The 27,869-nt window shown below is 38.6% G+C and overlaps 2 protein-coding genes across 5 annotated transcripts; one reads left to right on the top strand and one right to left on the bottom strand.

Moving 5' to 3' along the window:
• The first annotated feature begins 385 nt into the window (after positions 1–385).
• Positions 386–17,811, top strand: LOC105048784 (uncharacterized). Its single transcript, XM_029265371.2, is given in 10 exon segments — positions 386–1,359; positions 1,362–2,011; positions 2,099–2,125; positions 2,507–2,653; positions 2,750–3,053; positions 3,056–3,096; positions 10,368–11,345; positions 11,443–11,490; positions 16,048–16,343; positions 16,462–17,811. Coding segments are annotated over 9 exon segments (2,610 nt in total). The 5' UTR covers positions 386–1,103; the 3' UTR covers positions 16,207–16,343; positions 16,462–17,811.
• A 1,499-nt stretch (positions 17,812–19,310) lies between these two features.
• On the bottom strand, positions 19,311–27,324 carry LOC105048763 (uncharacterized). 4 transcript variants are annotated; one of them, XM_010928217.4, is made up of 8 exons: positions 27,101–27,305; positions 26,735–26,781; positions 20,704–20,878; positions 20,434–20,496; positions 20,253–20,300; positions 20,084–20,143; positions 19,775–19,835; positions 19,311–19,664 (listed from the first exon to the last, which is right to left on the bottom strand). In XM_010928217.4, the coding sequence occupies exons 3-8, from the start codon at positions 20,848–20,850 to the stop codon at positions 19,591–19,593; spliced, it is 453 nt and encodes a 150-aa protein (XP_010926519.1). In that variant the 5' UTR covers positions 20,851–20,878; positions 26,735–26,781; positions 27,101–27,305; the 3' UTR covers positions 19,311–19,590. The 4 variants fall into 4 exon arrangements, 3 of the variants coding, with proteins under 3 accessions (XP_010926519.1, XP_010926526.1, XP_010926512.1); XR_012139087.1 differs by lacking the exon at positions 26,735–26,781 and having other exon boundaries at positions 19,934–20,143; positions 27,101–27,324; XM_010928224.3 differs by lacking the exon at positions 26,735–26,781 and having other exon boundaries at positions 19,775–19,873; positions 27,101–27,324.
• Positions 27,325–27,869: the final 545 nt, after the last annotated feature.

Raw genomic sequence — 27,869 nt, 5'->3', positions numbered from 1 at the left:
CTCTAGCTAGCCCCACTCTGAGGAAGAAAATGACCATAGAGAGAAAGAGAGAGATGGAACGGAAAAGAAAGAAATAGGAGAGAAGGGTTTGAATAGATTATTAGGTGGAACACGTTCATCATGGGCTATCGTCGGTGGATTCATTTCTCCCTATGATGAAAGTTTAATTTCATATCGGTAAGGAAGGGACCCACCTAAGATGTTCCATGGTGGACCCGATGCGCCTAACAAATTCTCGCTTGAGAAAATTCGAAGAGAATAGGTGGGATGGTGGGATTGCTGAGATGGCAGATAATCATTGGTCTAATTTACAGCTGATGCCTGTAGACCGGGCTTAAACAATGATTTCTCACTATTCCCTCTACTCCTTTTCTCCCTGGTCTCCCTGAACGATGTCGTCACCGTCGACCGTATTTTCCGTGATCTGTTGTATGGTGCGCGCACCGCATTTCCCATCGTCGAGCTCGGATATTGTACTTGGAAGGGAAGGTACCTCTCGGCGGTGATGGGGTTGCCTTTCGCGAGAAATTTATAGTGTCCTTCAAAGGTCGGACATGGCCAAGCTTTACACTGCTAGTTTTCGTTGAAAGCCTTCTTCGGATAAAGAAGGCCTGGGATTGCTATGCCTCAACGGCGGGCTGCCTTCCATCGTTTATTTAGGTTGAATTTTGGGCTTTGCTGTTCCTCAGGAGGTCTGCCGACGTTGCGCAGCCGGCAGACGCAGGGTTGCCGCAGCGGCCGCGTCTCGGATTTCGGGTGGCAGCCGCACTCCTCACCTTCCTAGTTTCCCTTCCCATCTTCCCCCAAATCGTGCTCAAATCCAGAATGATGACAACGGCTTGGATGGAGATCGGCGCAGCGCGAGGAAGGGCGAGCACGAGATGCGCGAGGCGGAGTCGCTACCCGACGGAGGGAGTGGAGAGGATGGGTTCAGCGGAGTTATTGCTTTCCCGATTAGCTCCCACGCGTAGATCAGAGAGCGTGTACCTCACTTCCACTTGTAGCTCCTGCATAATCCCTTCTCTGGAATCCATGTTAAAATCCGGCCAAGGGAGGTTTCTCTCATCAAATTCTAGGGTAAAACCAGGAGAAGAAGAGAGCAGATGACGAGTAACTAGAGAAAAAGGGTGATGGGCTCCAAATCCGCCTCCTCCTCCTCCGGCCGAGAAGGAGGCAACAATCACGGTCTGGATCTGATCAGCCTTCTCCCGGACTGCATCCTTAGCTTCATCCTATCGTTGCTACCTGTGAAAGACGCTGCTCGGACCAGCATCCTCTCCAGCCGGTGGCGCCACCTCTGGACCCTCGCCCCCCTCCCCCTAGACATCTCCGCGCTCCAACCCGAGGGATCCAATCCCTCCTGGAGGCGCGCCACCACGAGGCCTGGCGTGTCCGCGCCACCAACCAGATCCTCTCCGTCCACCGCGCGCCCATCCCCGGCGCCGCCCTATGGGGCTATTTCCCCGACAACGCCGACATCGGTCGCTGGGTGCAGACCCTCGTCGGAAGAGGCATCCAAGATCTCACCTTGTGCTGCGCGGACATGGATCGCTTCTACCCGGTGCCCCTTCCCATCCTCACCTGCCGCTCTCTTCAGCAGCTCAAGCTCTCGCACTGCCACTTGCCGGATCCCCCCCTACCCCTGCCGACCTTCGCGAACCTTAGAGACCTAACTTCCTATTTCTGTGTCCTAACGGATGATATCATCTCCATCCTTCTGTCCTGCTGCCTGTTCCTCAGAAGCTTAGTCATCACTGGCTGTATGGGCCTTCTCGCCATCCATATCCGCTCCCCCAGCCTCCAAAGTTTTACTCTGAATAGCTCGTCGGTTTATGGCAATGAAGTCGATGATCTCATCATTGAAGATGCACCGAATCTCCAGCGCTTGATGCTCCATCGGAGCGTCGCGCACGATTCGCAGATAACGATTCTGAACACCCCGAAGCTGGAGCTGCTAGGCATCGTGAATACGGCGATCAAGACGCTCAAGATGTGTGGGACTTACTTTGAGGTAATCTTTCTTGTTAACCCAACCATCCTGCTCCCCGTTTCGAATGCGATACTGATTGATGTGTTTTGTCGTCCCCATTTTGTGCAGCCGAACAACGTGACAACACCTTATGAGGTAAAAACCTTCTTACTGCGAATATCCTTCCATGCTATGTATAGTTTTCTGTCAACTGTGGCAGAAAGCGGCTAATAGTATTACGTCGTTCTATTGATCTATTGTTGAGACCTAAGAGATTTAGTTCTTTGCATTCTTCATAGATTTAACAGCAACATTTTATGAGGTAAAAACCTTCTTACTGCGAATAACATTTGATGCTCAATGAGGCTAGTGCTATATACACTTTTCTGTGAACCATGGCAACAAAAAGAAAAGAAAAGTGGCTGATAGCATTACTGTCGTTCTGCTGATCTATTGTTGAGACCTAAGAGATTTAGTTGTTTACATTTTTCATAGATTTGACGGTGCATTTCCTGCCATCTTCTTTATGTTTGACAGTCAACCAGGATGGTTGGTAACTTGCGTACTGCGATGAATAGTCTAAGAAATCTGGCCCTCAGCGTGGACTTTAATGACTATGATCAGGTGAAGATAGTTCCTGATTTACTCAGATGTTTCCCTTGCCTAGAAATATTGGATGTTCAGGTAATTTCTTGTCCACAGATTTGGCATAGCTTCGCATGTTATAATAGAAACCGAAGCTTAGGGCTCACCTGTTGTAGATTCTTTTGTTTGTTTCAGGTTGTCGGCACGTGTTGCCATCGTGAGGATTCTGCCTTTTGGGAGCAACAGGGTTCCCTTGATTGCCTTGATCACCATCTAAAAAGGATCACTATTAAAGGTTTTGAAGGACACAGGACTGACTTGGCATTTGCCAAGTTTATTATTGCAAAAGCACGCACGCTTAAGGTGATGACTGTTCTTTCAAAATTTAATTGGACAAGAAAATTGAGACAGACTATGCAATGCCATTTGGACCTTAAGAATCGTGCCTCTTTGGGTGTTCGAGTATTTCTAAAGACAACAAAGAGTAGCACCGATGAGTTTCAACTTGGGAGTCAGTAATTTATGAGTTTTTAGCAATTATTGTATCAACAGATTTAAGACTTTTTAAATAAATGTGGGATTTTGTTTCCCTGTTGGGATGGGCTGAGCCCTCAAAATTTTCTCATGCAGTCTTTGCATGCTCTTACTTCCAACAACCTATGTGATACTTGGAATTTGGTTTGTCCTATAATGAGATGGCTTTGTTGGCAGAAATAGATGATGTAGAAAAAAAAAATTTGCTTTGATGAAGCAAACAAGAGGATGCTTCTAATCCTTTCTCAAATAACAATCTCTGTTATTATCTATGGTGAATCAGTTACATCTCATACTTTATGAGATAATTTTATGTGTTTCATATTCATTGTTCTTCTTGTGGATGGCATTGTATATTCATCCATTTCAGCTCACTACATTGAGTTCTTTGTTTGAGGATCCTTGAAAGTAGGGGTGGAAATTGATCGGATAATATTGTTGGAAATGGATCAGATAGTATCCTTGTGAAATGTTCTCCTTATCTGACTTTATCTGGATAAAGGACATACTTTAGCATCTGCCTATTATTTGCATTTGTATTTGTAACCATTATAAAAAAGACGATAAAAATATGTATATGGATACACAAATATTGTATCTGTTTTCAGATGTATTTAGTCTCACATAGATTAAAAAATTACAAAAGTCACAACATCAAAATGTTTTCAATTTTCTTCATATGCAGTCGCCTTTAATTTGGTAGATTTTATTCGTAATATTTTCAATTTTCTTCATATGCAGTGACACCTTTAATTTGGTAGATTTTATTCGTAATAGTCAGTATTATGATCAAAGTATATCTGTGCTTGTAGTGTACAATTTATACCAGTATATGATTAAAATAAATGCGGATATTTTCACATCGGACTTACTTCCATATATGTACTCATATTCTCCATATAAAAATGTATAGGATATCAATATGCTGATTTGCAATCCATATTTGATCCTAAACCCTAAAACCTATATTCATCTTCAGCCTTCTGGAAAAGGTAACAAATTATATCATGAAGCATGCATCAAATTTGCCAACTACCAGTTGAATTTTGTATTTGTGGTCTCTTGTAGTTCTTACATGACCAGATTTGATTTGATTTATTCTGTAACTTTATTTATATAGGTCTGTTGATCCAATTGTTTGAAAATGCATGGTTCTCATCCATTATGCATTCTAAATGTAAAGTCGTGCAAGATCTGTTATAGCTTTTTTTTTTTTTTTTGAAAGAAAGCTGAATACCTCGCTATTGACCATCCATTATGTGCATATATTTTTTATGCCTGCATTCTTATTAGCATGCCTATGTAAATATGCAGATCTGTTATTTGTAAATACAATAGAACAAAGCTTTTTTTCATGTGTAGAAGAAGCGGTATGCTTTTTCCTCAAAGTTGATGTCTTATTCATACGTTACAATATGAGTTATTGGATGTGCAATTTTTCATGACTACTTATCCTCATTGACCTTATATTACTTGGTCTGACCGCAGTCATTTGTGAGATTTTCGTAGTCCTAGATTTTGATGATCATAAAACAAATATAATAAATGGCCAGAGATGTTATATAAACTGCTTGATACATATTTACACTCGAAACAGTAGTAGATGATCATTTGTTGTTCATACTAGAAGCCACACAAGGTAGTTGAAGCAAGTTATTTTTAGCTCACTGCTTCTACTTTTGAAGCCATGACTTCTCCATCTATGAGAGCTCACTTCATGAAAACTTTTTTGAGTTGATAACCTTGTACTGGAAGCAATAAAGTATGCATCTGATTTCTCATTTTTATGAGGCATCCAAAAAGCTAACCTCTTGGATTTTATTTTTGTAGCATCTTGTATGGAGATGGTTCTGATTTTGACTATTTTGCAAATTTTTTCGGATAGGTTTTCAAATATAAGTTTGTGAATAATGCAAGGAATTTCCGTATTATAGTATGGAATGCTAAAATTCTTTCAGATTAGCTATTTTGAAAAATTGTGAAAACTCTTGCTCATTTTGTTTGATTTCCGATTATCATGTTTCATTCATAATATATTAAATATCTCATTCAGTGGATATGATAACTGCTCCTTTGTTGTCCATCAGATCAAATTCTATATTGGATGCATATTCATGGTTATATATTATGTTTAGTGCCAACTGTTACAATGTTGGGACTACCATCCATAGATTTTGCATGTTTAAACTGAAAATATACTTTGTTTAGTATGCATGTTGGTTATTCCCATCTATGAGGATACTACAAGCATTTTGTAAGTGTAGAAGCAGCTGCATGGCTTTTTCATGAAATTTGATATCTGGACTCATTCATTACTTATCGACTTGTTGCATATGAAAAGTTCTCTTGTCCCTGTTTTACTTACCCATTTTACATTACTTGGTTATGTAGAAGTTATTTGGTAGATAAATGATGATCAATTGCAAAGCCAGCAAAATTATGCTGCAGTCTTGTTCTTCATGCTACTACATTGATTATCTCTAAGGTGGCTCGCTTCTTTCGTGTTAAGCTCGCGGTAGGGCCATTTTCGGACATCTTTGATTCTTGACCAGCTTTCCTACTAGTACACTCCTATAATGCCATCAAAGTTTGCTGATGGTAGACATATGACTAAGTTTTAACTGGCAGTCCCTTGTTATTATACTGATGTAATGAGTGATGGGCTTCCCATATTTTCATCAAATTAATAACAACAAACAAAAACTAATGTAGGACTTTTCTATAAATATTACTCATGAGAGAGCATGTTTCTATTTATTCTGTATCTGTATCAGGTGCTGATGTTAAGATCTTATACTCTTATGGCTTTAACAGCTAGAGAAAGGACATCGAGATGAGACCTTTGTCATGGTTGAGTTCCCATGTATCAATTGCCTGCAATGTTGACATCCTTGCATCTCTGGCTTCTCTTCTGAATGCTGAGGAAAAAGAAAATTTGGAGATCAAACGTTTTTAGATAATTAAAGCTTAAAACTATTTGAGGTAAGCTGTAGTTTAGCCTCAATTACTAAAATTACTCAAGCTTTCTTTCTTAAGGGCTAAATCATCATGCTTCTCTCATTTTAATTGAAAGACATTCTATTGCCTAGCATTAAATCAAGTCTACCGGTATAAACTGGAAAAAGGTTTAAATCGGTTTCAAATATAATAAAATATATATACTCTTTCCCACGGGCTTTTGCTCAAGTTCCAGAACCCCATTGAAGCTAAAGTTTTGTGATCTTTTTTCCCTCGCTAGAATTCTTGCAGGTCTAAAATCTCTTTTTACTTGGAACTAATTTGAAAGTATGTCTTCATGAATTTTTTATTAAAATAAATCACAGTCATTCACATACCACCAACATGAACATGCTACCTGACTCCAGTATTATTATTAACTAAAAGTGAGTGGGAGTATATTTTATTTACATGTTCCTATATCGTTTTGCTCTTTTGGGCAGTTCTTTTTTCTCTTATTTTGACACGCACATCTTACAAATTATGCAAGCTTAAAATACTTTCGACCTAAGAACACAAGAGTACATATATGCATTATGTTAATGTTCAAGTACAACATATTGCGCGTTTCAACACCTGAACATAAAACATTCTTTCAATTCCAAAAATGCTTCTTTTGGTCGATGTTTAGCAAATGTGCCCGCTAAAAAAACTGAGAAAAATAATAAACATTTAACATCTTATAATTTAGGAAACAAATCCCATTTGCTAGACTATTATTGCTGTGAAATAAATGTATACGAGATGGTATCCACGGTCTAGCCCTCCCATCTCGGTCTTTCTCGTGGTCTTCCTCCTCTCATCGGCATCCTCTCCACCCAGTGGCTCCACCTCTGGCCGCACCCCGCGACCTCTCTGCTTCAAGTCTCTCCGGACACTCGAGTTGGCCAACCGCCGCTTCCCGGTACCTCCCCTTCCTCTACCGTTTCTAGTCAACCTTGGAGAGCTAACCCTAGAGGACGTCATAATATTGGACGAAGCCGTCCACCACGTGCTCTCCAGCTCTCTCGCCCTCGAGAGCTGACCTTTGCTCTGGTGTAGAAGGTTTTGCCATCTCCGTACCGTTAAACTACATGTGATGGAAGAGCTTGTCATCGAAAACGCACCAAATCTCCTGCACCTGATGTTCCATGAGGGCACCATGAGATGCTTGCCCTCGAGCTGTTAGGCTTCGTCGATATAGAATTTAAGATGCTCCAGTTGGGTCAGACTCGTTTAAAGTTATAACAGAAGATCTCACTCGTCATTTTAGATTGTTACCTCGATATAATGTTCATATAGTTTTTATCCCTTTTTCTCCAGTTGGAGCCCGATGACTACACAACAAATGGATGATGCTGTCTCTCTCTTAACAGAGGTAAAAACTCTTGGCATCACTTGTATCTCTCACTTCTATATGCGGCAACATGCTACTTGTTTTGTTGGTTTACTAACAAGATAAACCCCTATATACAGCATAGTATTGTTGTATCTGTTGCCTAGTCTTAAAACATTGGCCGTTCAAGTTAAGTTCAATGGCAGTCATCAGGGACACATAGTTCCTGAGTTGCTCAGGTGTTTCCCGTGCCTAGAAACATTGAATGTTCTGGTAGCTTCCTGTGTGTTGGTGTGATGTTTGTTTGGATGTTCTGATGTTTTTTTTCGATCCATAGAAACCCATTCGAGATTCTTTTGTGCGCTTCGAATTGCTGGCATGGATTCTGCAGCTCCATATTTAGGGTGCTGGGAGCTACAGGGTTCGCTTGATTGCTTGATCGCCATCTGAAATATGTAAAGTTGAGTGGTTTTGTAGGGCAGACAACAGAATTGGAGTTTGCCAAATTTCTTATTGTAAAAGGGCAGGTACTTAAGAAGAAGACTCTCCTTTGTGCAGCTGCTTGGAATAGAAAACGTGTAGAGACTATAGAACACCTCTTGTTCCTTGACAATAAAGCCTCCACAGATGCTCAAGTAGTTTTCGTGAGAGACCGATATGTCGATAATTTTTGTTTGACCTGGAATTCGCTACTATATCCAAAATGAACTATTTTCAGATCAGAAATCGAAACTCTTTTAATCAAATCTGGGGTTTGGGTTTCCCTTTTTGCTTTGGCTTGCAAATTTTGCTAATGTGGTCCTTGCAAGCGTCAGCCTCCTGCAGATCTTGTAATGCTTGAAATTTGCCTTGGCCTGAGATAGATTGGCTAGAGAGAAGAAATAGCATGGAGCAAATAACGTTATTTTGAATAGTAATGCTAAAAACAGGTGCTTCTGATAGTTTCTTTGGTGCGAGCAGCTTCCATTACCATCTCCAATGCATTGTGACTGCAACTTTGTTTTCGGAAATCAATCTTTCAGGATATCATTACTTATCTATATATTGCAACTCAGCATGAATCTATTTAGTTGATATGATTACCTTGCCCCGAAAAAAAAAAAAAAGAAAGAAAAAAAAGATAAATTATGCTTCTGATTTTTTTAAGAAATGTTATGAGACATGTAAAAGCGGCAACTACTTTTTCTTTTGTCAGCATGTGTTTGTATGTCCTTGTGCTTTAGATGTGGATGGCTCTGATCTCATCTATTTTACTTCTTCATTTAGATCAACCAACGGATATAATTTTAAAAATGTTGTATAACTGTTCATTCATCATTTGTGTTATATAAATGCAAAAGCTTCCTAAATCTATCAAGTTAGTTTTCTTGGGAGACAAAAATAGTGGAAATCCTCGCTTGTCAGTTGTTGGAATTCCCACTTTCATGCTTTGTTGTGAAATTTTACACATCGGAAACTCTTTTCAGGGGATGTCACTGCTTCCTTCATTATGTAGGTGATTAAAGTTTCAATGAGAAGCACATGAGCCACTTCTTTCCTACCACATTTAGTTTCAACTGTGGATGGTACTATTTACTCGTACTACGTTATATTGTCTTTTCCTACATTATTAGGATGCATGGATAAGTATGAGCATTTGTTGTTCATAAATGTAAGTATACCGAAGGCAATTCTGTAATTGTGTAGAAGCAGTAGCATTGATTTTTGTTTAAAATTGCCATCTTGATTCATCCAAAACTATCTGAGTTATTGCATGTGAAAATTTTCATGCTCGCTGTTTGGTCGTCTGTCCAATAACTTGTTCAAATGAGGGTTCTTTCTACTTTTAAATGATGTATCTTCAAGAATCAAAATTTTCATACTATGTTACTCATTTGGCAAGAGTTATTTATTAGTTTTATAATGATGTATTGCAACACAAGCACCATTTTTCTTAATGCTCGTTTGGTCTTTCTTCTTACACCATTGCTTGTTCTTTGGGTTTCTTGTTACTTTTGCATGATGTACGAATTATGCATTTTATAAGATTCTACTTACCTTCTTGTGCATGAATTACTATGTTTATCTAATCCTATCATGCATTGTTGGTGCAAGATATTGGAGAGCTGAGTCAAAACAGCATGTAGTTTATGCAGTATGACGAACTATTAACGAGTTTCTTGAGTCATTTTTAGTCATGCTAGGGTGTTTTACAGATGTTTTGGATCTATATTAGTGGGTGATGTAAAGATCTTTTGTCACTATAATTTTAATGGATAAACTTACTATCAATATTCAAGACAGGCCAAAGTATTTAATGCATGCCATAATGCATATTGTTTACTGTATTTTGTAAGATTATAGTAGTGCTGAACTTTAAAGCAGAAAGGAAATGCCCTCTGTATCATGCTTTATATATATATAGCTACGATAAAATGTGTCGTTGGCGACATACGCCAAGATGAAATTTGTAACATGGTTGGATTGGATTTAGACTTATCTTATTGGCCTTTTGGGTTTTTTATCAAAAATAATCAAATGAGAATCGTAAGAAACATTATAACTTCATTATTCAATTACATCCTCAAATATTATGTAGACAATAATAGTTAAAAAAATGTAGATGCATCAACGACTCGTTTTGCAAAGGATTTGATTGACGGCCATATGCAACTCCATCAGAAACACAAATTGATGGGTAATTAGATAAAGTTTAATATATTAATATCTTGAAATTTAGTTTAGTTGTGAAAAATAGTGAGTTTAATTGGATTTTTATATCAAACCAGATGGACCGTACCGGAGAGGACTGGACTAGATAGCCAGGGATCTCTCCTGTGCCAGCTCTCAAGTTTCAACGCCGGATATTTTGCCTCGTGTCCATGTGCACCTCCAACCCGAACCGCTCCTAGGGTTTCAAAATCCATTCCCCCAGAGCCCCCTGTTCTTCCCTTATTTGGTTGCGATTCCATCCTACTTCCCTCCTAGGGTTTTAAAATCCGTTCACCAATACCCCCTGTTCCCATCTTTCCTCCGGCGAAATCACGATCACCAGCCACCATCATGCCGGCCGCCATCAAGAGGAGGAGGGACGACGAGAAGAACCGAATCTCACGACCTGGCATGAACTCCGACGGCGGCGTCGGAGAAGGAGAGGGCCCGGATTTCATCAGCCTTCTCCCAGACTGCATTCTCATCACCCACATCCTCTCCCTCCTTCCCGCAAAGGAATGCGCTCGGACCAGCATCCTCTCCTGCCGATGGTGCCACGTCTGGACCCTCGTCCCCCTCCACCTCGACGACTTCGCCCTCCGCCGCGAGAAATTCCCCGACCGGCAATCCAAGGAGGCGTGGGGGTGGCACGAGGGCAGGGACTGGTGCGTCCGCGCCGTCAACCAGATCCTCTCCGTCCACCGCGGGCCCATCCTGAGCTTCCACATTCCTCGCTTCTACGTCGATCTCGATTGGCTCCAAACCTTTGCTCAAAGAGGCATCCAATATCTCAACCTCACCAGCTGCGACTCGGTCAACCAGCTGACTCCCTCCATTCTCAGGTGCAAGACTATTCGCGCCTTGAAGTTGCCCAACTTTGACTTCTTGAAACCTCCCGTCACCCACCAACCAATTTTCATTAATGTTAAACAACTCATCCTGTGGGGCGTCGGACTAACTGATGAGACCGTCCACCACCTACTCGCCAGCTGCCTCGCTCTCCAGTTATTGTCTTTATTCATGTGTTCAGGCCTTCGCCGTCTCCGTATCTCTTCTCCAAGTATCCCCATCCTGAAGCTGTATTCAAACTACCCTGTTGAAGATATCGTCGTTGAAGATGCCCCGGATCTTGAGCGCATGATGCTCTATGATGCTTCGATGAGATGTATAACTGCGGACATTCTCAATGCTCCGAAGCTGGAATTCATCTATGTGCGTTTGAAGAATTTTGAACTGGCACAAACTCATTTCGAGGTATAATGTTTACTGATTAATAAGACCCAAGGACATTCTGCTCACCATTGTATCGTGCTTGGTGTAATAAAACGTGGTCTGCATGCCATATCTTCAGCTGAAGTCCTCTAATGCACAACTAATAGACAGTGCCGCTTCTTCTGAGGTATAACTTGTTTGTCATTTCTTTGGGTTGCAAAATTATATCCATTTGTTAATAACATCTTTTCCCTGATCTTCTTTTTTATGTTTATCTCAGCTTAGGCTTGTTGTTAGGCATGAAGATTATGTGCCATAGTCTAAAAACATTGGCCATGATAGTGAACTTCACTGACCATTGTCAAGCAGGCACACTTCCTGACTTGCTCAGATGTTTCCCTTGTCTAGAAACATTGGATGTTTGGTAATTTATGGTACATAGGTGTGATGTTCGCTTTCATCTTCTGATGTTTTCCGAAGCTTAGGATGTTCACCTATTCAAAATTGAGATTCAAGTGTTTTAAAATGCAGTGCGTATTGGCACATATGCATATGCGGTGTCTTGACTGCATGAAGTTGCCTATATGCACGGCTCTACGCAGTCACACCACATATGGACCGAAAAGGAAGTCCACTTAGCATTGTGCAGCCACATGTAAGGCCTTCTTAGTATTGTATGGCTGCATGTATGATCTCACTCACCATTCTAGGGCTACATATATACTTACATGACCTCCTATAGGTGAAACAAGTTCAAGTTGAATGTTGCAAGTGAGCCTGATTCAGATATTAATAGTGCTAAACTATTGATTACATTATAAATATTGTTATTAGGTATTAGATACTAAGTAATAGGTACTAACTTTAGTTGTTATTGTTATTAGTATTGCTATTATCCATCCCAAAAAAAATTATTACCATTATAGATGTCTTTATTGTATTTAATTTATTATATTTATTTTTATGCAGTTCAAAATGGTAATACACTGTTCACATACCACATAAGCACCATGTGGTTCCTTGATCATCCAAATACCATTGCCACCTTTAAAACACTATGAGATTCTTTTATTTTCCTTCAGATTGTTCCAAAGTATATCCCAGTTCGGGGTTTTGGGAGCAGCAGGGTTCCTTTGATTCCATAGATCGCCTTTTGAAGTATGTAAAGTTGGGAGGCTTCCGAGTGGAGGTGATGGATATGGGGTTCGTCTTAGATTAAGAGGGGCCAGTCCCAACCTTTCTACCCTATACTGACACTACCTATCGAGGGCTGACCGCAACAGAAATTGAACCCCTGCCTCCTTGCACAAGTGGCAAGGGGTGATTCCATCCAAGGAAGCACTTAGTTGTGGGTATGCCAAGTTTCTTATTACATATGCATGAGTGCTTCAAGATGGTGTGTTTGCCAAGTTTCTTAGTATATAAGCACCTGTGCTTTCTGAAGAGGACTGTTCTTTGTGTAGGTACTTGGTAGTACATGGGTGGAGACTTAATGATTCCTTTTCTGACTTGAGAACAAGGCCTCTTTAGACACTCAAATGATTTTCGTCGAAAACTAGTATCTCATTGATGAGTTTCCTACTTGAAATTTGCTATTTTGTCAGTGGTGAACTATTTTAGATCATGCATTCTTTTATACCAATAACTCTTGGTTTTAGATTTTCTTTTGGGCTGGCCGTGGCTTGCAAATTTTGCTGATTTTGTCTTTGCAAGCATTTTACATTTTGGAGGGCCCTGCAATGCCTAACGTTCATTTTTGCCAGAAGACAGATGAGTAGAGAGCAGAAATAGAATGATGTGAAGATAAATATGTTTTGACTAGTGTTTATATTATCATCCCCATTGTGTTACAATTGGAACTTTGTTTTAGAAATCTATATTTATGCATCTATAGTTCTTCATGGAGTTCATATTTTCAGTTGTAAATATTTTTAGATCATGAGTTCAAATTTTTTCCATCTTGGTTTTGAAATTCCTTTTTGGCTGGCAATGGCTTGCAGGTTTTGTTAGTTTTATCTTAGCAAGCTCTCTACATTTTGGACACCCATGTGCTTGATGTTTGCTTTTGCCTGAAATTAGATGGGTAGAGAGCAGAAATAGAATGATGGGAAGATAAAGATGTTTTGACTAGCTGTTTCTAATTTCTATCATCCCCAATATGTTAGAATTGGAACTTATCTTAGAGATCTGTATTTATGCATCTATGGTTCTTCACGGATTGATTGCTTCCCTAGATGTTACAGCTTACTGCCTGAACCTTATTACTTGAACTCATTACCTTCTTCTGGAAAAGATTATAAATTATGCTTCTGATCTTCTTATTAATATCTACATGACAACTAAGAACATCAGCAATTACTTTTCTTATTACTTTCACGTCGTGGAAGAATGGGCATTTCATGAAAAATCTCTGACTAGCCTTACTTGTGCATGAATCTAGCTAATGATTAGTGCCGATGCATTTTTTTTTAAAGAAATATGATGGGGATGCCAACAACTATATTTAGACCCTTTACCTCTTCCATAAGTTGGATGGAATGCCAAATGGCTGAGCTTGGTTCTATTTGCGGATGCAAAATCATTGGACTGTATTATGATCGCATGCTGTTGTACAAAATTACCAACCTGTTGAATGAGGCTTTGTTTTGCTTGTGTTTCGATCTATGTTAGGAGTTGATGTTAGGATATCATTCATGAAATCCGTAAATGGACACATTGCCTTTTATAGGAGAATGAAGGCTTGTAATTGGGAACCTCTCCAATGGAATGGCTCAACAACATGATACCACTTTTGCTTTCTTCCAGAAAATTGGAAGGGTAATTCATTTCTAGTAATAGGTAATTGTTTACAAAATGTACGTGTTGAGATGTAATGGACGGATACATTATGAAATCCAAATAAAAGCTAAGAAACAATTCGCACAGATCTCTACTACAAATTCCAAATGTCAATGATTAAATGGAGGAGCTATTAGAGTTTGTCGGCACTAGAATAAATACAAGAAGCATACCTTTTTTTTTGAATATCACTATGCCATTTCTGCTCTGTTAGTCATCTTATAGTGGACCAAATTAAACTTTTAAGCATTTTATAGGTCTCTTAAAGTTGGAAGCCTTACAAAGATCACGTTGAGAGAATTTCAAGCCCATTCCAACTTGTAAGCAAATTTAACACCCAAATTGCCCAAAAGATCTTGAACCCTTGATCCAAGAAGGGTTGCTGCTGGTTTAAGAGTGGCCTCCAAGTGTGGAACAAGAACTCGTAACCATCATCTTCATCTTTCAGAAAAACAACTCGAGCATCTGAAGATGCTTTATTCTCAAAGCACAGCTAATGGCTTTTCGCTACCAAAAAATTCATGCCTTTTCTGTTTCCATAACTTCTTTATTCCACAAATACCTGCAACAAAGAGTCATCACCTTAAGTGCATGTGCTCTTGCCATATGAAACTTGTCAAATCCTTGATTGGTTTCTGTCCTGAAGAACCTTTTAGCTTCCCACTTTTCAGATGATGCTCAAGGCAATCGAGAGAACCTTCCTGTTCCCAGCACCCCAACTTCTGACCATATGCTGAACCTGTGCCAACAATGTATACCCAATCAAAAAGAACTTAAAATGGGTTAACCATCATTAGGAAAATGCGATGGAACATCAAGCTTCATAGACAACCAAAATTTACCATAACATCCAATGTCTCAAGGCAAGGGAAGCATCTGAGCAAGTCAAGAACTACATTTGCCTGACAAATATTGTTGTTCAGTCTGATGGCTAGCATTTTCAGACTATGCATCAGTGTCAGAGAACAGAGATGGATGAGCCAAAGGCCAAACCAGTGCAGCAAAGCCATACTAGAGCATGTCAGCAGGGCACTAGGTAGTGAAATCAGCTATCCTATGGAAAGCAGGTCAGCAGGACACCAGGTAGTGAAATCTGCCATTCTTTTTGAGGGCTTCTGTCAGGGTTAGCTCTCTGAGACCAATGAAACTGGGCAAAGTAGAATGGGATTTAGAAAACAATACTGTTCTGCCAGTCTCGCATTTCAAACTGAATATGGGTTTCACAACTGAGGAGCTAGTCGTTGAAGATGCTCCAACTCAAGCACTTGATGCTCCACGATTGCTCGACAGGATGCTAGCCCACAAAAGTTATCCATGCTCCAAACCTGGAGCTGTTTGGCTTTTTGTTCAAATGAACTTAAAGAAGCTCAAGTTGGGCCAGACTTCATTTGAGGTAGAAGTTTTGATTGATCATCAATTTTGAATACATTACATCATCTCCGTAATCATTGTAGATTTGTAGCTCATATTCCTTGATATGATATTAATGTGGCTTGCATCTCATCTGCTTCAGTTGAAACCAGTTAGTACACAACATAGATGCTACTCAGTGAACGGCTTGTCATTGAATTGGTACTTTTTGTTCCTGTACATGGCACAATGCTACTCATCTTGTCAATATGCTAACTGAATGATCCTTTTTACCTTGATCTTCTTTTTATCTCACAGCATAGGATTGCTGTTAGCTTGAGTATTGTGTTTCCCACTCTAAAAATGCTGGTCATTTAGGTGAAGTTGAAAGACAATCATCAGTCACACATAGTTACTGACTTGCTCAGATGTTTCCCTTGCCCTGTAACATTTGATGGTCTTGTACTTCTTTCATGTAGATATGGTCTTTGTTTGCATCTTCTGATGTTTTCAAACCTCCAAGACCACCCATTCATGATTCTTTTGTTTCCTTCAGGTTGTTTGGATGGATTCTGGATCTCCAGATTCAGGATGTTGGGAGCAACATAGTTCCATTGATTGCCTGGATTATCCCCTTAAATATGTAAAGTTGAAAAGTTTTGAAGGGCAGAAGATGGATTTGGGTTTTACCAAGTTTCTTGTTGCAAAAGCATGAATCCTTAAGAAGATGGCTCCTCTTTGTGCGATGCATGGAGTGAAAATGCCTTTTATGCCTCAAGATGCTGAAGCAGCATTCATGATGGACCGGTATTTCTGTGATAAATTTTCAACCTGTAATCTGCTTCATCATCGGTAATGAAATATTCTTTAATCACAGAAATCACAATCTTTATAGTAAGTTTGGGTTTTTTTGGTATATTAATGGCCTGCAGCTTATGCTGATGTATTCTAACTTCCAAAACCCATGCAGTGCTTGAAAGTTTGGCTTGGCCTCATATATGATTGCTACAGAGGAGAAATAGCATCTATTATTGATATGAAGGAAAAGATGTTTCGAGTTGCGATGCACAAAGATGCTTCTATGCTAAGTTTTGTTTTGGTGCCAGCAATGTATTATCATCGCAAATGAAGCAGCTACTACTGGAACGTCGTTGTAAAAGTCTATATAAAAAATTGTAGTTCTTTTTGAATTCATGTAGCTCACTGCATGAAGTTTCTTATTGTTGGATTACCTTGTACTGGTAAAGATGACGAACTATGCTTCTGCTTTTCCACTTGCGTTTGGGAGACATGTACTGCTTCGAGTTTGGTTTGGCCTGGATAGGTTGGCTTGAGAGCGGAAACAGGATGGAGGAAAGAATAGACATTTTTAATGGTGATACGGAGATGTTCCCAATAGTTACCTTATGCCAGTGGTCTCTTGGTGTTGGCTGGATTACAATGGAAACTGTGAGAAATTTATATGTAATGCATTTATTGTTCTTTTGGGATTCATCAGTTATCCATATATTACGGCTGATGACAGCTGTAAACTTTTCCTGGAAGAGTCTCTCATTTCTGGTATTCTAAAGAAGTCATCCAGTATAACACTATATTGTTATAGTATACTCAGGCAAAGAAGAGCTCAACAATTGTAAAACGTCATCAAAGATGCCGCAGCAAGGGGATTGGTGGATGGTTTGAGCCATGAAGTCCCATACAGCAACAGCAAAAGAGCAGTCATACATTAACATGATGGTGGATCATACATAGCATGGTCAACGGCCTTTACCGTCTCCACGTTTGTGCTCTTCAAGCCTTCAAATCTTTGAACCGTACATAACATGCTTAACATGTTGGTGAATTATGCATAACATGGTCGAATATGCACGATCTCTTGGTCTCCTGGTGCTTCATGATCAGATGATGAAATGCATACATATGAAGATTCTGAATGCTCCAAAGCTGGAACTGCTGCGCTTCATCAATATGAATTTAAGATCTTCCAGCTGAGCCATACTTATTTCGAGGTATGATGAACACAACAATATTTTACCCACTGTTTTAGCTTGCTTGTTATAATAATATTGATGTGGTTCGCATCTCGTTTTCTTCAGTTCGAGCTTTCAAGCGTATGAGAAATAGATGATACAATGTATTTCTTTTTTTTTTTCTTTTTTTTTTTTTATGGGTACAAGTTGGGGGCATCCCCGATAAAATAAAAAACTGCAAACGAGAGGTATGGAACTCTAGCTATATCAGCTGAAACCGGAGTTCTTATTTCAAAGGCATTAAAGAAATAGAAGAAAAATCTACATTAATGTATTTCTTAGATGTAAAAGCTCTTGCATGATTACTTCCCATTTTCTTAATGTGCTGACAGAATCAACAAAAACATTTTTTCTGTGATCTTCTCTTTATATCAGCGTGCGATTGTTGTTAGCTTGAGTATGGTGTTCCGTAGTCTAGGAACGTTGGCCGTTATATAGTTAATGAAAATGTTCAAGCGCACATGGTTCCTTTCTCAGATGTTTCCCAAGCCTAGAAGCATTGGATATTTGGGTAATTTCTCGTGTGTATACGTGATGTTTGTTCGCATTTCCAAAGCTTAAAGTTCACCCTTTGAGATTGCATGTTCCAGATTGTTCGTTATAACGGACAACCTGTACTCAACAGGGTCCCCAAATTGCCTTGATCACCATCTGAAATTTATAATGTGGAAAGATTTCATTGGGGGCATGAAGGATTTGTGGTTTGCCAAGTCTCTTATCATGAAAGCATGGGGTTAGTAAGACTCTTATTTACGCAGCTACCGGGACCCAAGAATGGGAGGAGATTAAACAATGTTTTGTTGTGCCTCTTCGGATGCTGTAGTTTTCAGTGAAACTTTGCTCATGTTTAAGCATTTCTGCATTGGGAGACCCATGCAGAATTTTGGTTTGTCTTCAAATGGGATGGGACATAGCATCAAGGGTTGTTTTGACAGGTGATGCCCAAATATGATGATTCTGATAATTATTTTCGTGCAGGTAGTCTTCATTGTCATCTCCCATCCCACGGAAATAGAAATATGCCAACGTTAACGTTCGGACGCGCGCTAACAGTTTTCTACGTGGATCAACTGATTTTCCAGATCAAAAATATAAAAATCTTTTAAACAGGGAAGATTGTTGATTAATTCGCGACAAAATTTTAAAAGCGGTCTGTGTTTGGTTTGAGGATGGAAGAGGCATATTATCTCGCTTAGGTGAAATCACTTTGGGGCGAGAAGGGAGGATCAAACTATTCTACACTTATTTACGGGCTGAGTAAATATCTTTTGATTGAGATAATTGGACTGAAAGGAGTAAAAAATGAAGCCTTAACTTAAAAAAAGTTGCTCATGCGAAGAAGTATTTCAGCCCGCATGTAACTGAATAAAGATAGGATAAAATAAATCGGTTACCGTAGCCACATTGGCTTTACCCCGAGCCAAACGAATCAATGGCTTTAACAATTTCGACCTACTTTTGGCTGTTTCCAACAAAAAGAAAGGATTACTTATGGAAGTCAGCCACAAATCAAATGATAAAAAAGATGAAAAAAAGAATCGGTTATGCTTACGAATGCAGAATGGAAATGGTTTTCCGAGTAAGCCCTCAAAAGTAAACACCGTAATGTTAAGCCGACAGCCTCTCTCATGGGCGTGCTCTTGGGAGAATCCAGTGTTCAAACCCTGTGGTGGCTTGTCACTACCATATTTCTCAGAATCTTAAGCAAGGACTGCTATCCAAACATTTTGATTGTCATAAATTATACTCTGCAGCATTTTCCTGTTTTCCACAATATTAGGATGCAGCATTTGTAGGATGCACTTTTAATGCCATGCCATCTATAGAATTTATTATATCAAATGATACATTCCAAGCCTAAAAAGCCTCACATGCTGCAAGTCTAGTAACACAGGTCTTGGCTGCCATCAACACTAGAGCATTAAGTTCTTGTATCAAATAAGCTAACATTATCATCATCACCACCATTTATTCGTGGAAGCTACAAATGGACTCATTGCAATTTGTAAGAGAAGAATAAAGCTAGTAAAATAGAAAGCTAGCCAATAGTAGCACTCTAGAACATCCAATTATGGGTTGCTGCTGTTCTCAGTGTTGGTCATGTTATTGTTGTTCACATCCTCAGAAGCAGCATTACCACCATCTATGGCCACAAAAGAAAACAAGGGTTTAGCAGGACCTTTTTAAATAACATGAAAGAGAACAGGAAAAAAGTCAGATTTAGTAATAAAACACTAACATATGCACTAATACCTTCATTATCACTAGATGCATAAACTGAGCGGCGGGAACGAACTTGTTGTTGACGTGTAGGCTAATAGAAATGAAAGAACCAGTCATCAAAAAATTGTTCTGCATTATATGGACAGATGCATTCTGTTTATATATAATCTCAACAGAGTGCATGCGTACATGAAAAAAATGGTTGGTCGCTTCATGCATGCACACCTCAAGGGGATGAAGTGTGGCTCAAAAATGTGATGCATTCGCTGACAAACTTCCAATGCATGTCATAGTACACATGAATGTCAAGCAGTATAAAAGGCGGCAAAACATTGATACCTGCAATTTAGGCCGAAGTGCCTCAAGGGGTCCTTTGGGCTTGTGAGGTTGCCCTCCTTGCTGTTAGTATCAAGCAAAGTAAATTTTGAGCTAAAATAAACATTGAAATAGACCTAGAAAATTCAAAGCTAGCAACAAACTAGGTATATCTGCAAAGTTCCACACATACCTTTCCTAAAGCCCAGTCAGCAGAATCAAAGTAAGCACGTTCATGGTCCTGGAGAAATTAATTTTCTGTGATGTTATTCCTTAATAATGTAAAAAGAAAAGCAATCATGTGTTTGCTAACCTAATGCATCTATATTATATGAAGCAATAAATAGATGACTCTAAAGGAAAAGGGTTGCTACCTTCGATATGAGTGGTGGTTTTTTCAGTAACATTCCTCCATATTTCTTCTTTATTACTTCCTCCTGCAAACAAGAAAGTCACGTAACAACCCTATGGGTATAAGATATGACCTTACTGTACATAGCATAGCTCAAAGCATTTTACCAAGGTGTCACAAAATCCCAGACATACACAGAAGCAATGCAGGCAATGCATGCATCAAGTATCAGAGCCAACTGCCAAGAAAATAATGGAGAAAAGAAAAAAAAAAAAAAAAGGCATAATATCACCTCCTCTTGGGATGATGGCATGGCATTCTCTTCAGTTTGGTCCAAGATTACAGGGCCCTCGTCAGAAGCATCCCCATCAACCTTCTCTTTGACATTATTGTCTGTAGATAACTGCTCACTGGCTTCAGCAGCCTTCATGTCGGACATAGTGTGCTCAAATGTCCTTCAAAGACAGCTGTAATTGAAAATGTTTGACAGCATGTCTAACAATTCTAAACTTAAGATAAACTGTTGATTTAATTCTAAAATGAACAATTCTCTATAATACTTCAGTTGTTGGCCAGAAATGAATACTTTGTGAATGGAAGGACATGTCTCTCAAGAAAAAAACATAAAAGATGTCTATAGCAAGATAGAGACTTGGATTTGAGCAAAAAGCAGAATGATTCACAGCCATAGAACATAAGAAGAAAGATTGTACAATCACTCCTCTGGCAGCCTAATCATGTGTACAGTCTTAATTATTATTGCTAATATGAGAACAAACTTCATATTCATAGAAAAGAATTGAAGAATAAAAATACATATACAAAAGACTTATCAAGCTCAAGATGGATCTTTGGAATCTATTGTTGCTCATCTTCTATCATTGCTATCCATTGGTTTGTTTAATACGTTCATGCAAACTTCTACTCAGTTCAACTCAAAATCATATCCAGCATATGCATATCACCCTAGTATCTGCTCTTTAGTGTCCCACATTCTGATCCACACGGAATACCAGGTTTCCAGCAAATTTTTCTAGCATTTCTTTGATGCATGGATTGACGATTCTGGACAGTCCAAAGGCTCAACTCTACTTATAAAGGAGAACCTCTTAGTCTTAGAATTTAAGGATCATATATATAAACCATCCTTGGATATTAAAATTCTGAAATTACCACATCCAATCTACTGCAGCTAATCTGCATTATTACTGTATATTCTGGTCCTTGTACTTTCATCTTGTAGAATTGCACTAAATTTGTCTCCTGTGCCTTTAATCTGTGCTTCAAAGGTACTATGATTCACTATATCAGGACTTCTAACCCATCTCCTTCATCTAGACACTAACCGTGTTGAGGAAATTGCAGAGGTTTGCTCGCTGGTTGCATCAAGTTCAACACTGCTGTAAAACGCAGTCATGTAGGTGCCTAGGCACTTGATTTGGCCGGGCTGTCCAGGCTAAGCCTGCTTTTAAACACACATCTTTAGGGCCTGTTTGGATAATCCTCTGCGGTTCAGCAGGATCACAGGACCAAAGGCCGGGCCAAGCCAATATTCATAGAATTCTCAAGAATAGCTTCAGAGTGGGCTGGCCCGAATCCCATAGAGAGGAAAAAAAAAAAAGGCCTGCTGAGGTTTTTTTTTCCTCCCTATAGGAATAACTAGGAAAGTTCCAGTTAACATAGGCTGGGCCAGGCCTTATGTTCTGTGATACTATAAATCCTATTTTAAATCCTAAGGATACAACATAGTTAGAAAAAGGGCCCTTAAGGGTTTCTTTTTCCGATTTATTTTCCTATTTGAGCCCCATATGGGGTATGTGGGATGGAGCAAAAGGCCCATCACCAACCAAGTAGCAGCCACCGAGCTGAGCAATGCCTACTAATAGGTAAAATAGGAGTTCCAAGTGGCAGTGGTGGCTGCAATGTTCAGCACCACTACCAGGTTTACATTTTTTTTTCTTTCTTCTCGAACCAATCACATCTTCTCATTCGTCTGATTTTTATTCATCTCTCCTACTCTTACCTCTTCTTCGTCTGGCATTTTCCAGCTTTTTACTAATTTCAATTCCTTTTATTCTGCTTGCCTCCTCCTCCCTCATGGTTGGCTATGAACCTGCAACCCATTGGCTGCTGATTCCTGCCCCCCTCCTCCTGCTTCTTGCTATGTGCTTACTACCCAGTTGCATTCTGCAGTCTGCTGGCTGCAGCAGTGGCAGCAATGCTGTTGTTGGTCTGCTTCTAGAGGAATTTGATCTTTGGACTTTTTCAATATGAAAATTAGTTTTCAAAATGCTGTATATGGTGAAAAAAGAGTGTATATATGACATGTGTACATGCTATTTAGCATATAGTTAAGTATATGCATTATAGAAGTCTGGAGGACTTTCATCCCTAGGCAGCTGCCAAAGCACTGCACCCACCTAGGCTATACAAGGGGTCCATCCACCTGATCTTGCTTAGGAATAACCTTGGTTCGACAACAACCATCCTATCCATCATTGTCATTTAGGTTTAATGGACTGGATTTGCCCTCATTTGCCTAAAGCAAGATTTGTCATACCACCTCATACTACCCAATATGGGACATATGGTAGTGTATCAATACTACCATACCATACCAAACCGCATACCAATACTGTAATAGGATGGTATCTGTATGAGATCTGGTATCAAGATAGCTAACCTTGGCCTGAAGTTTTATTAGCTAGGAATTTGGCTCCCAAGATTAAAAGGTTGACATGAAGCTGACAACCAATCAAAAATATTGACTCACTCTTTGCGTGATATCTTCTTGACTCAAGAGTTGTCTTCGTAGTTGATCCCCGAATTTTGACAAAAGGCTTAAGTGAGAATGATGATGCTTATGCCTAGAAATGGAACCATCATTTTGGCAACATACATGCATACCAAATTTTGAGAAAAGGCTTGAGTGAGGATGATGATGCATATGCCTACAAGTGGAACCATCATTTTGGCAACATACATGCATAAGGCATTTTTTTATTTCCCAAATTTCTTGGATATTTACAGGAAGCATATCTGAAGCAAAGAAAAGAGGTGTTGCACGAGATTTATTTTTTTTTTTCCTTTCTTTTCGGAAATTAAAGCACATGGGTTCGACATGAATATATGTATACCACATGTCCATAACCAAACGTGTAGATTTTATATTTCATACCAACTTTTTTAAGTCTTCTTTGTCCCTCAAGTACCAGGATCTTTGTTGAAAGTCCTCTAAAATCCTGTGCCATCATTTATTGCCCAATAGATTATCCAACAATAACAAGAAGGAGAAAAAAGATGAAGATTGTACCATTTGGTTGGACTTAAATTTTTGGTTAGTTAAGGTAGTAATTTTTTATTTTAGGTACCTCAATAACATCAGAGATGGGAATACTTGGCAAATGAAGATCAATAAAGCTAACCCCAAATAGTTGATCAATAAAGCTAACCCCAAATAGTTGAGAAAAGGCTAGATGGTTAAGGTTTAAGTTCTCCAATGGGATAATGCAATCAAATGAAGCCTGAAAACTAGACAAAATCTTTATACTGGATCAAGTGGGCCTTCATGGAGCCCAATCAATGTTTAAAGGTTATGTTGACCTAAATTTAATACAAAAACTATCTGGACCAAATGGTTCACTCACTGAAGCATCCAGATCAAATAAACTTCCCTGCTTCAAGCAAACCATCCCAGTCATTGTGGACAAAAGTTATTGTAGTGAGACTTGTTTAGCTCTATCAAGCAGGAAAGACCGAGAAAGGTTTCCGTAAGTGGTAGAAAGCTAGATGCAAGAAAAGAAGGGGAGAAAGCTAAGTTATGGACATCATTTACATCAATATGAAATCCAATTTCAGATAACATTTATGAAAAAGAGGAAAAAAATATAAGAATGTAAATTTTCATTTGGACAACAATTAAGGGAAGGTACTACATGAAATCTACCAGATTTCCACCATAGAAAACTATAACTTTTAATGGTAACAGATGCCCTTGGGGCATTTGTTAAGAACAAGAAAAATGCAATGGGCCATTGCTTGGTCACCCTATCAATTTTTTATGCCATTGTGACTCTAGCATGGAATGTCATGATTCAACCACCCTCAGCGAATCATGCTAGCCCCTATAAGTTGCACCAATCCCCTCATACCATGTTAGCACAAGGAACTAATGGGAGATTGAACTAAACCCCACAACATTACACTAAAAATAACGTCCTTGTTTTCTTAATGACATGTCGATATTCAATTAGAGGTTCAAATTTGACACCAAGAGATTTGACTTCCTAAGTTTTCCCCAACAGCCTATGTTTCATTATATGAGTTACTAATTATCTTTAACTCCTAATATAAACAATTTTATAAATCTATCATTTATGCTTCAACCAAAGTAAATATCGACCACTCATATGGTGACAAAAAAAGGAACTCATGCATTACATGGGTGGATTAGCAATTGAGATAGATCATGAGTTATTTTTGTGAGAGCAATTTAAAACAAAAATCAGTTGTTAATTTAGTAGGGGAAATATCATCTAAATTGATGCCTTAGGGGCATCCTTTAATATTTCTTGCTTCCAATGTTGTTAGAAATTGACATATTAAATTTTCACAAAGAAAAAATAATGGCCAGGTAAATTTAGCAAGCCAAATAACCCAAATCATAACTTCCCATGTTAGATAGAAGTCTTAAATTACTGAATATATTTTTCTACAAATACAGAATTACGGTCTCACAACATAAGAAATTAAGATGAAAGAAAGGAAGAAGACAAATCAAATATATGTTCCCTAAAAATATATGGATATATGAATTTGTGCAACCTTTCTATTCCTTGAGATTTCTCCACAAATAGCCATGAAAATTTTTTGAAAGAAAATGTTTAATTAAATACAAGAGCTATACCGAGCCATCTAGTATTCTAGTTGCACTGACACTCGTGAGAATCTCAATGATGATCACCAACACTAAGCTCACTACCAATCAAACTATCAAATATTGCTGCTTATTGATTCGTTAGCTCATCTTAATGTGTTTCAATTCAACATTGGATGAAGATAATTAATCTATCTGATCAGAAATGCAAAATCCATTTTGCAATCCAAAAATGACAATACTCAACAATTTTAGCCCCTTCATGGACCATTTACTATGATGAATAATCTTTAGGAATCTCTTCATCCTCCATCATGGGACTCGTGAGTCTAGGTCACATTTTAGCCTTTTTGCACTTCTACCCTCATAGATTTACAATCTGATCCTGGTCAGTGCTTCTTTGTTCAATAAGATATTTCAGAACTATCCTTATTCAGATCTTTAAAAGAGGAAGGCCCCAGTTTGCAAAGAAACTACTAAAGTGCAATATTCATTACTCAATTGATGCAAGCTCTCCTTATTTCAAAAGTTATTATATTGCTAAGTGATTGCTTTAAAGAAAATTATCCATCTTTTGATCCACTGTATCAAAAATCACCATATCATGACAGTATTTATAGGTCATAGCTTTGCGAAATTGCACACCTTCCATTTTAAACTATCAATATGGTTTTGATGCCAGTTGATGCACAACAGAAATGAGAAAACAGGGATTTTGGTCAATTCTATGATCAAAGAAATCTATGATTACATAGACTCCAACACGTTACCAAGAAGCAATGGCCTTTTAAAGCCAACATGTCCAACCTATAAGATCCACAAATTTCCCCAGTTAAGAAGCTATTCTGATCATCTGAATTTTCCTACAACTATAGAATGTGGTACTCATTGCTTAATAAGGTGAGAAAAAGGATAAATGCAAAAAACACAATCCAAAACATTTCTTTTTCTTATACATATATCTTTGAGTTCTAAACAAACAACTCAATCAAGTGTACAAGAAATTGCAAGGTCATGCAAATAGTTACCAGTTGTAAAACAAGCCTATTGATCTAACTCATGGTCCATTAAATTGGCCAACGTCATTGATGGCTACCAAAGAAACACCAAGTCACCAAAAAAAATGAATTAAAACTCTTGACTGACATAATTATTATCTCATATTTGCGATCACAACAAACAAAAAAAATGCCCAGAAGTTTGCTACAGTGGTGTCCCACCTTGGGGGATCTGGATCACTAAGCACTTAACCAACTAACCAAGTGACGTAACCCGATTTACACCATCAATTGGTAATAGATGCATAAATTTTTTTACCAAGAAATAAATAAATAAAGATAGCTCGGAACTCAATCTATTGTAGATTTCATTTAGATTTCCACGATACCGCATTCTCATATATCAGTTTCTGGGGATGCAACAAAAAAAAAAAACCAATAAATTTAACCTGAAATTGAGCATATGGATGAACAAATCCCTTGCGATCCACATTCACTAAAAATAACAGAAAGCCCGTGTAAGAATCACCAGGATTTCCGATTAAATCCATCGAGAAATATGTTTTCCTTTACGAGATGGCATCAAAGATTGCAAACATGCTCTTAAAAATCGTTTAAGAACAAATTTCGAAGGAAAAAAGTTGGACGTTGAACACCTCGTGATGGGATGAAAGACTTTCTCTCAAATAAAACAAATCAAAAAATAATAAAAAATTTAACTACTACCAGAAGGCACGGACGCCATCTATGAACCCCAAATCAAGCAAGAAATCAGCATAAACGCCCACGAAGACAACGCAAAGAGCAAATTTTACCTCCGATAAGAAGAATCAGCCTGCAAAGGATCGGGGAGAGAGAGAAAAGGGGGAAAAGAGAGTTGGGGATGGACTCTGGGAGAAGAAGAAGCTGGGAGATTTTTTATTATTTTCCTTTTTTTTCCCCAATTTAGCGTGACCCGTGCGGGTTTCCAAGATCCCTCAACGATAAGATTCGAAAGAAATAATAGAAAGGTGACAACTCTGGCGATGCTAAGACCAACATAACGCGCTCGAGCACATGAATTGGCTGGCTGAAAGGGAACAAGCACTCGATGGATTGTTCTGATCACACCAGCTGGTTGGGTCCGGGTATTAAAATATTTGCCAGGTGATTTCCTTTCATTATTTTTTTTTTTAAGATAAACTATACTTTTCACTCTCTAAATTTAAATATCTCAATTTTTAAAAATTCAAATTTAATTTCTACCGTTACATCATTGTTTTAATGCCATTTTTCTCTCCAATTCGAATCACTTTCTTTTATTGTTGATTTCTACCGGCATTAACAGAAAATTATGTAGCTAACAAATCATAAAAGTGCACCGGATCACTGACATCTCCAATTTTCTCTAAATTTATAGAATTTAAATTTATTTTATTTATAAAATTGATAGATGTACTATTATTATCGAAGCATTTTTTGTAGTTTATTATGTTATCAAAATAATTAAATATTATAATATATTATTAATAAAAATAATATTTATATTAAACGATTTTGTATACGACTGTACATAAGAGCAAGGTGATGATTGTGATCAGTAAT

The sequence above is a fragment of the Elaeis guineensis genome, chromosome 2, assembly GCF_000442705.2.
Source record: "Elaeis guineensis isolate ETL-2024a chromosome 2, EG11, whole genome shotgun sequence".
NCBI classification, from domain to species: domain Eukaryota; kingdom Viridiplantae; phylum Streptophyta; class Magnoliopsida; order Arecales; family Arecaceae; genus Elaeis; species Elaeis guineensis.
This window is presented reverse-complemented; position numbering and strand designations above follow the sequence as displayed.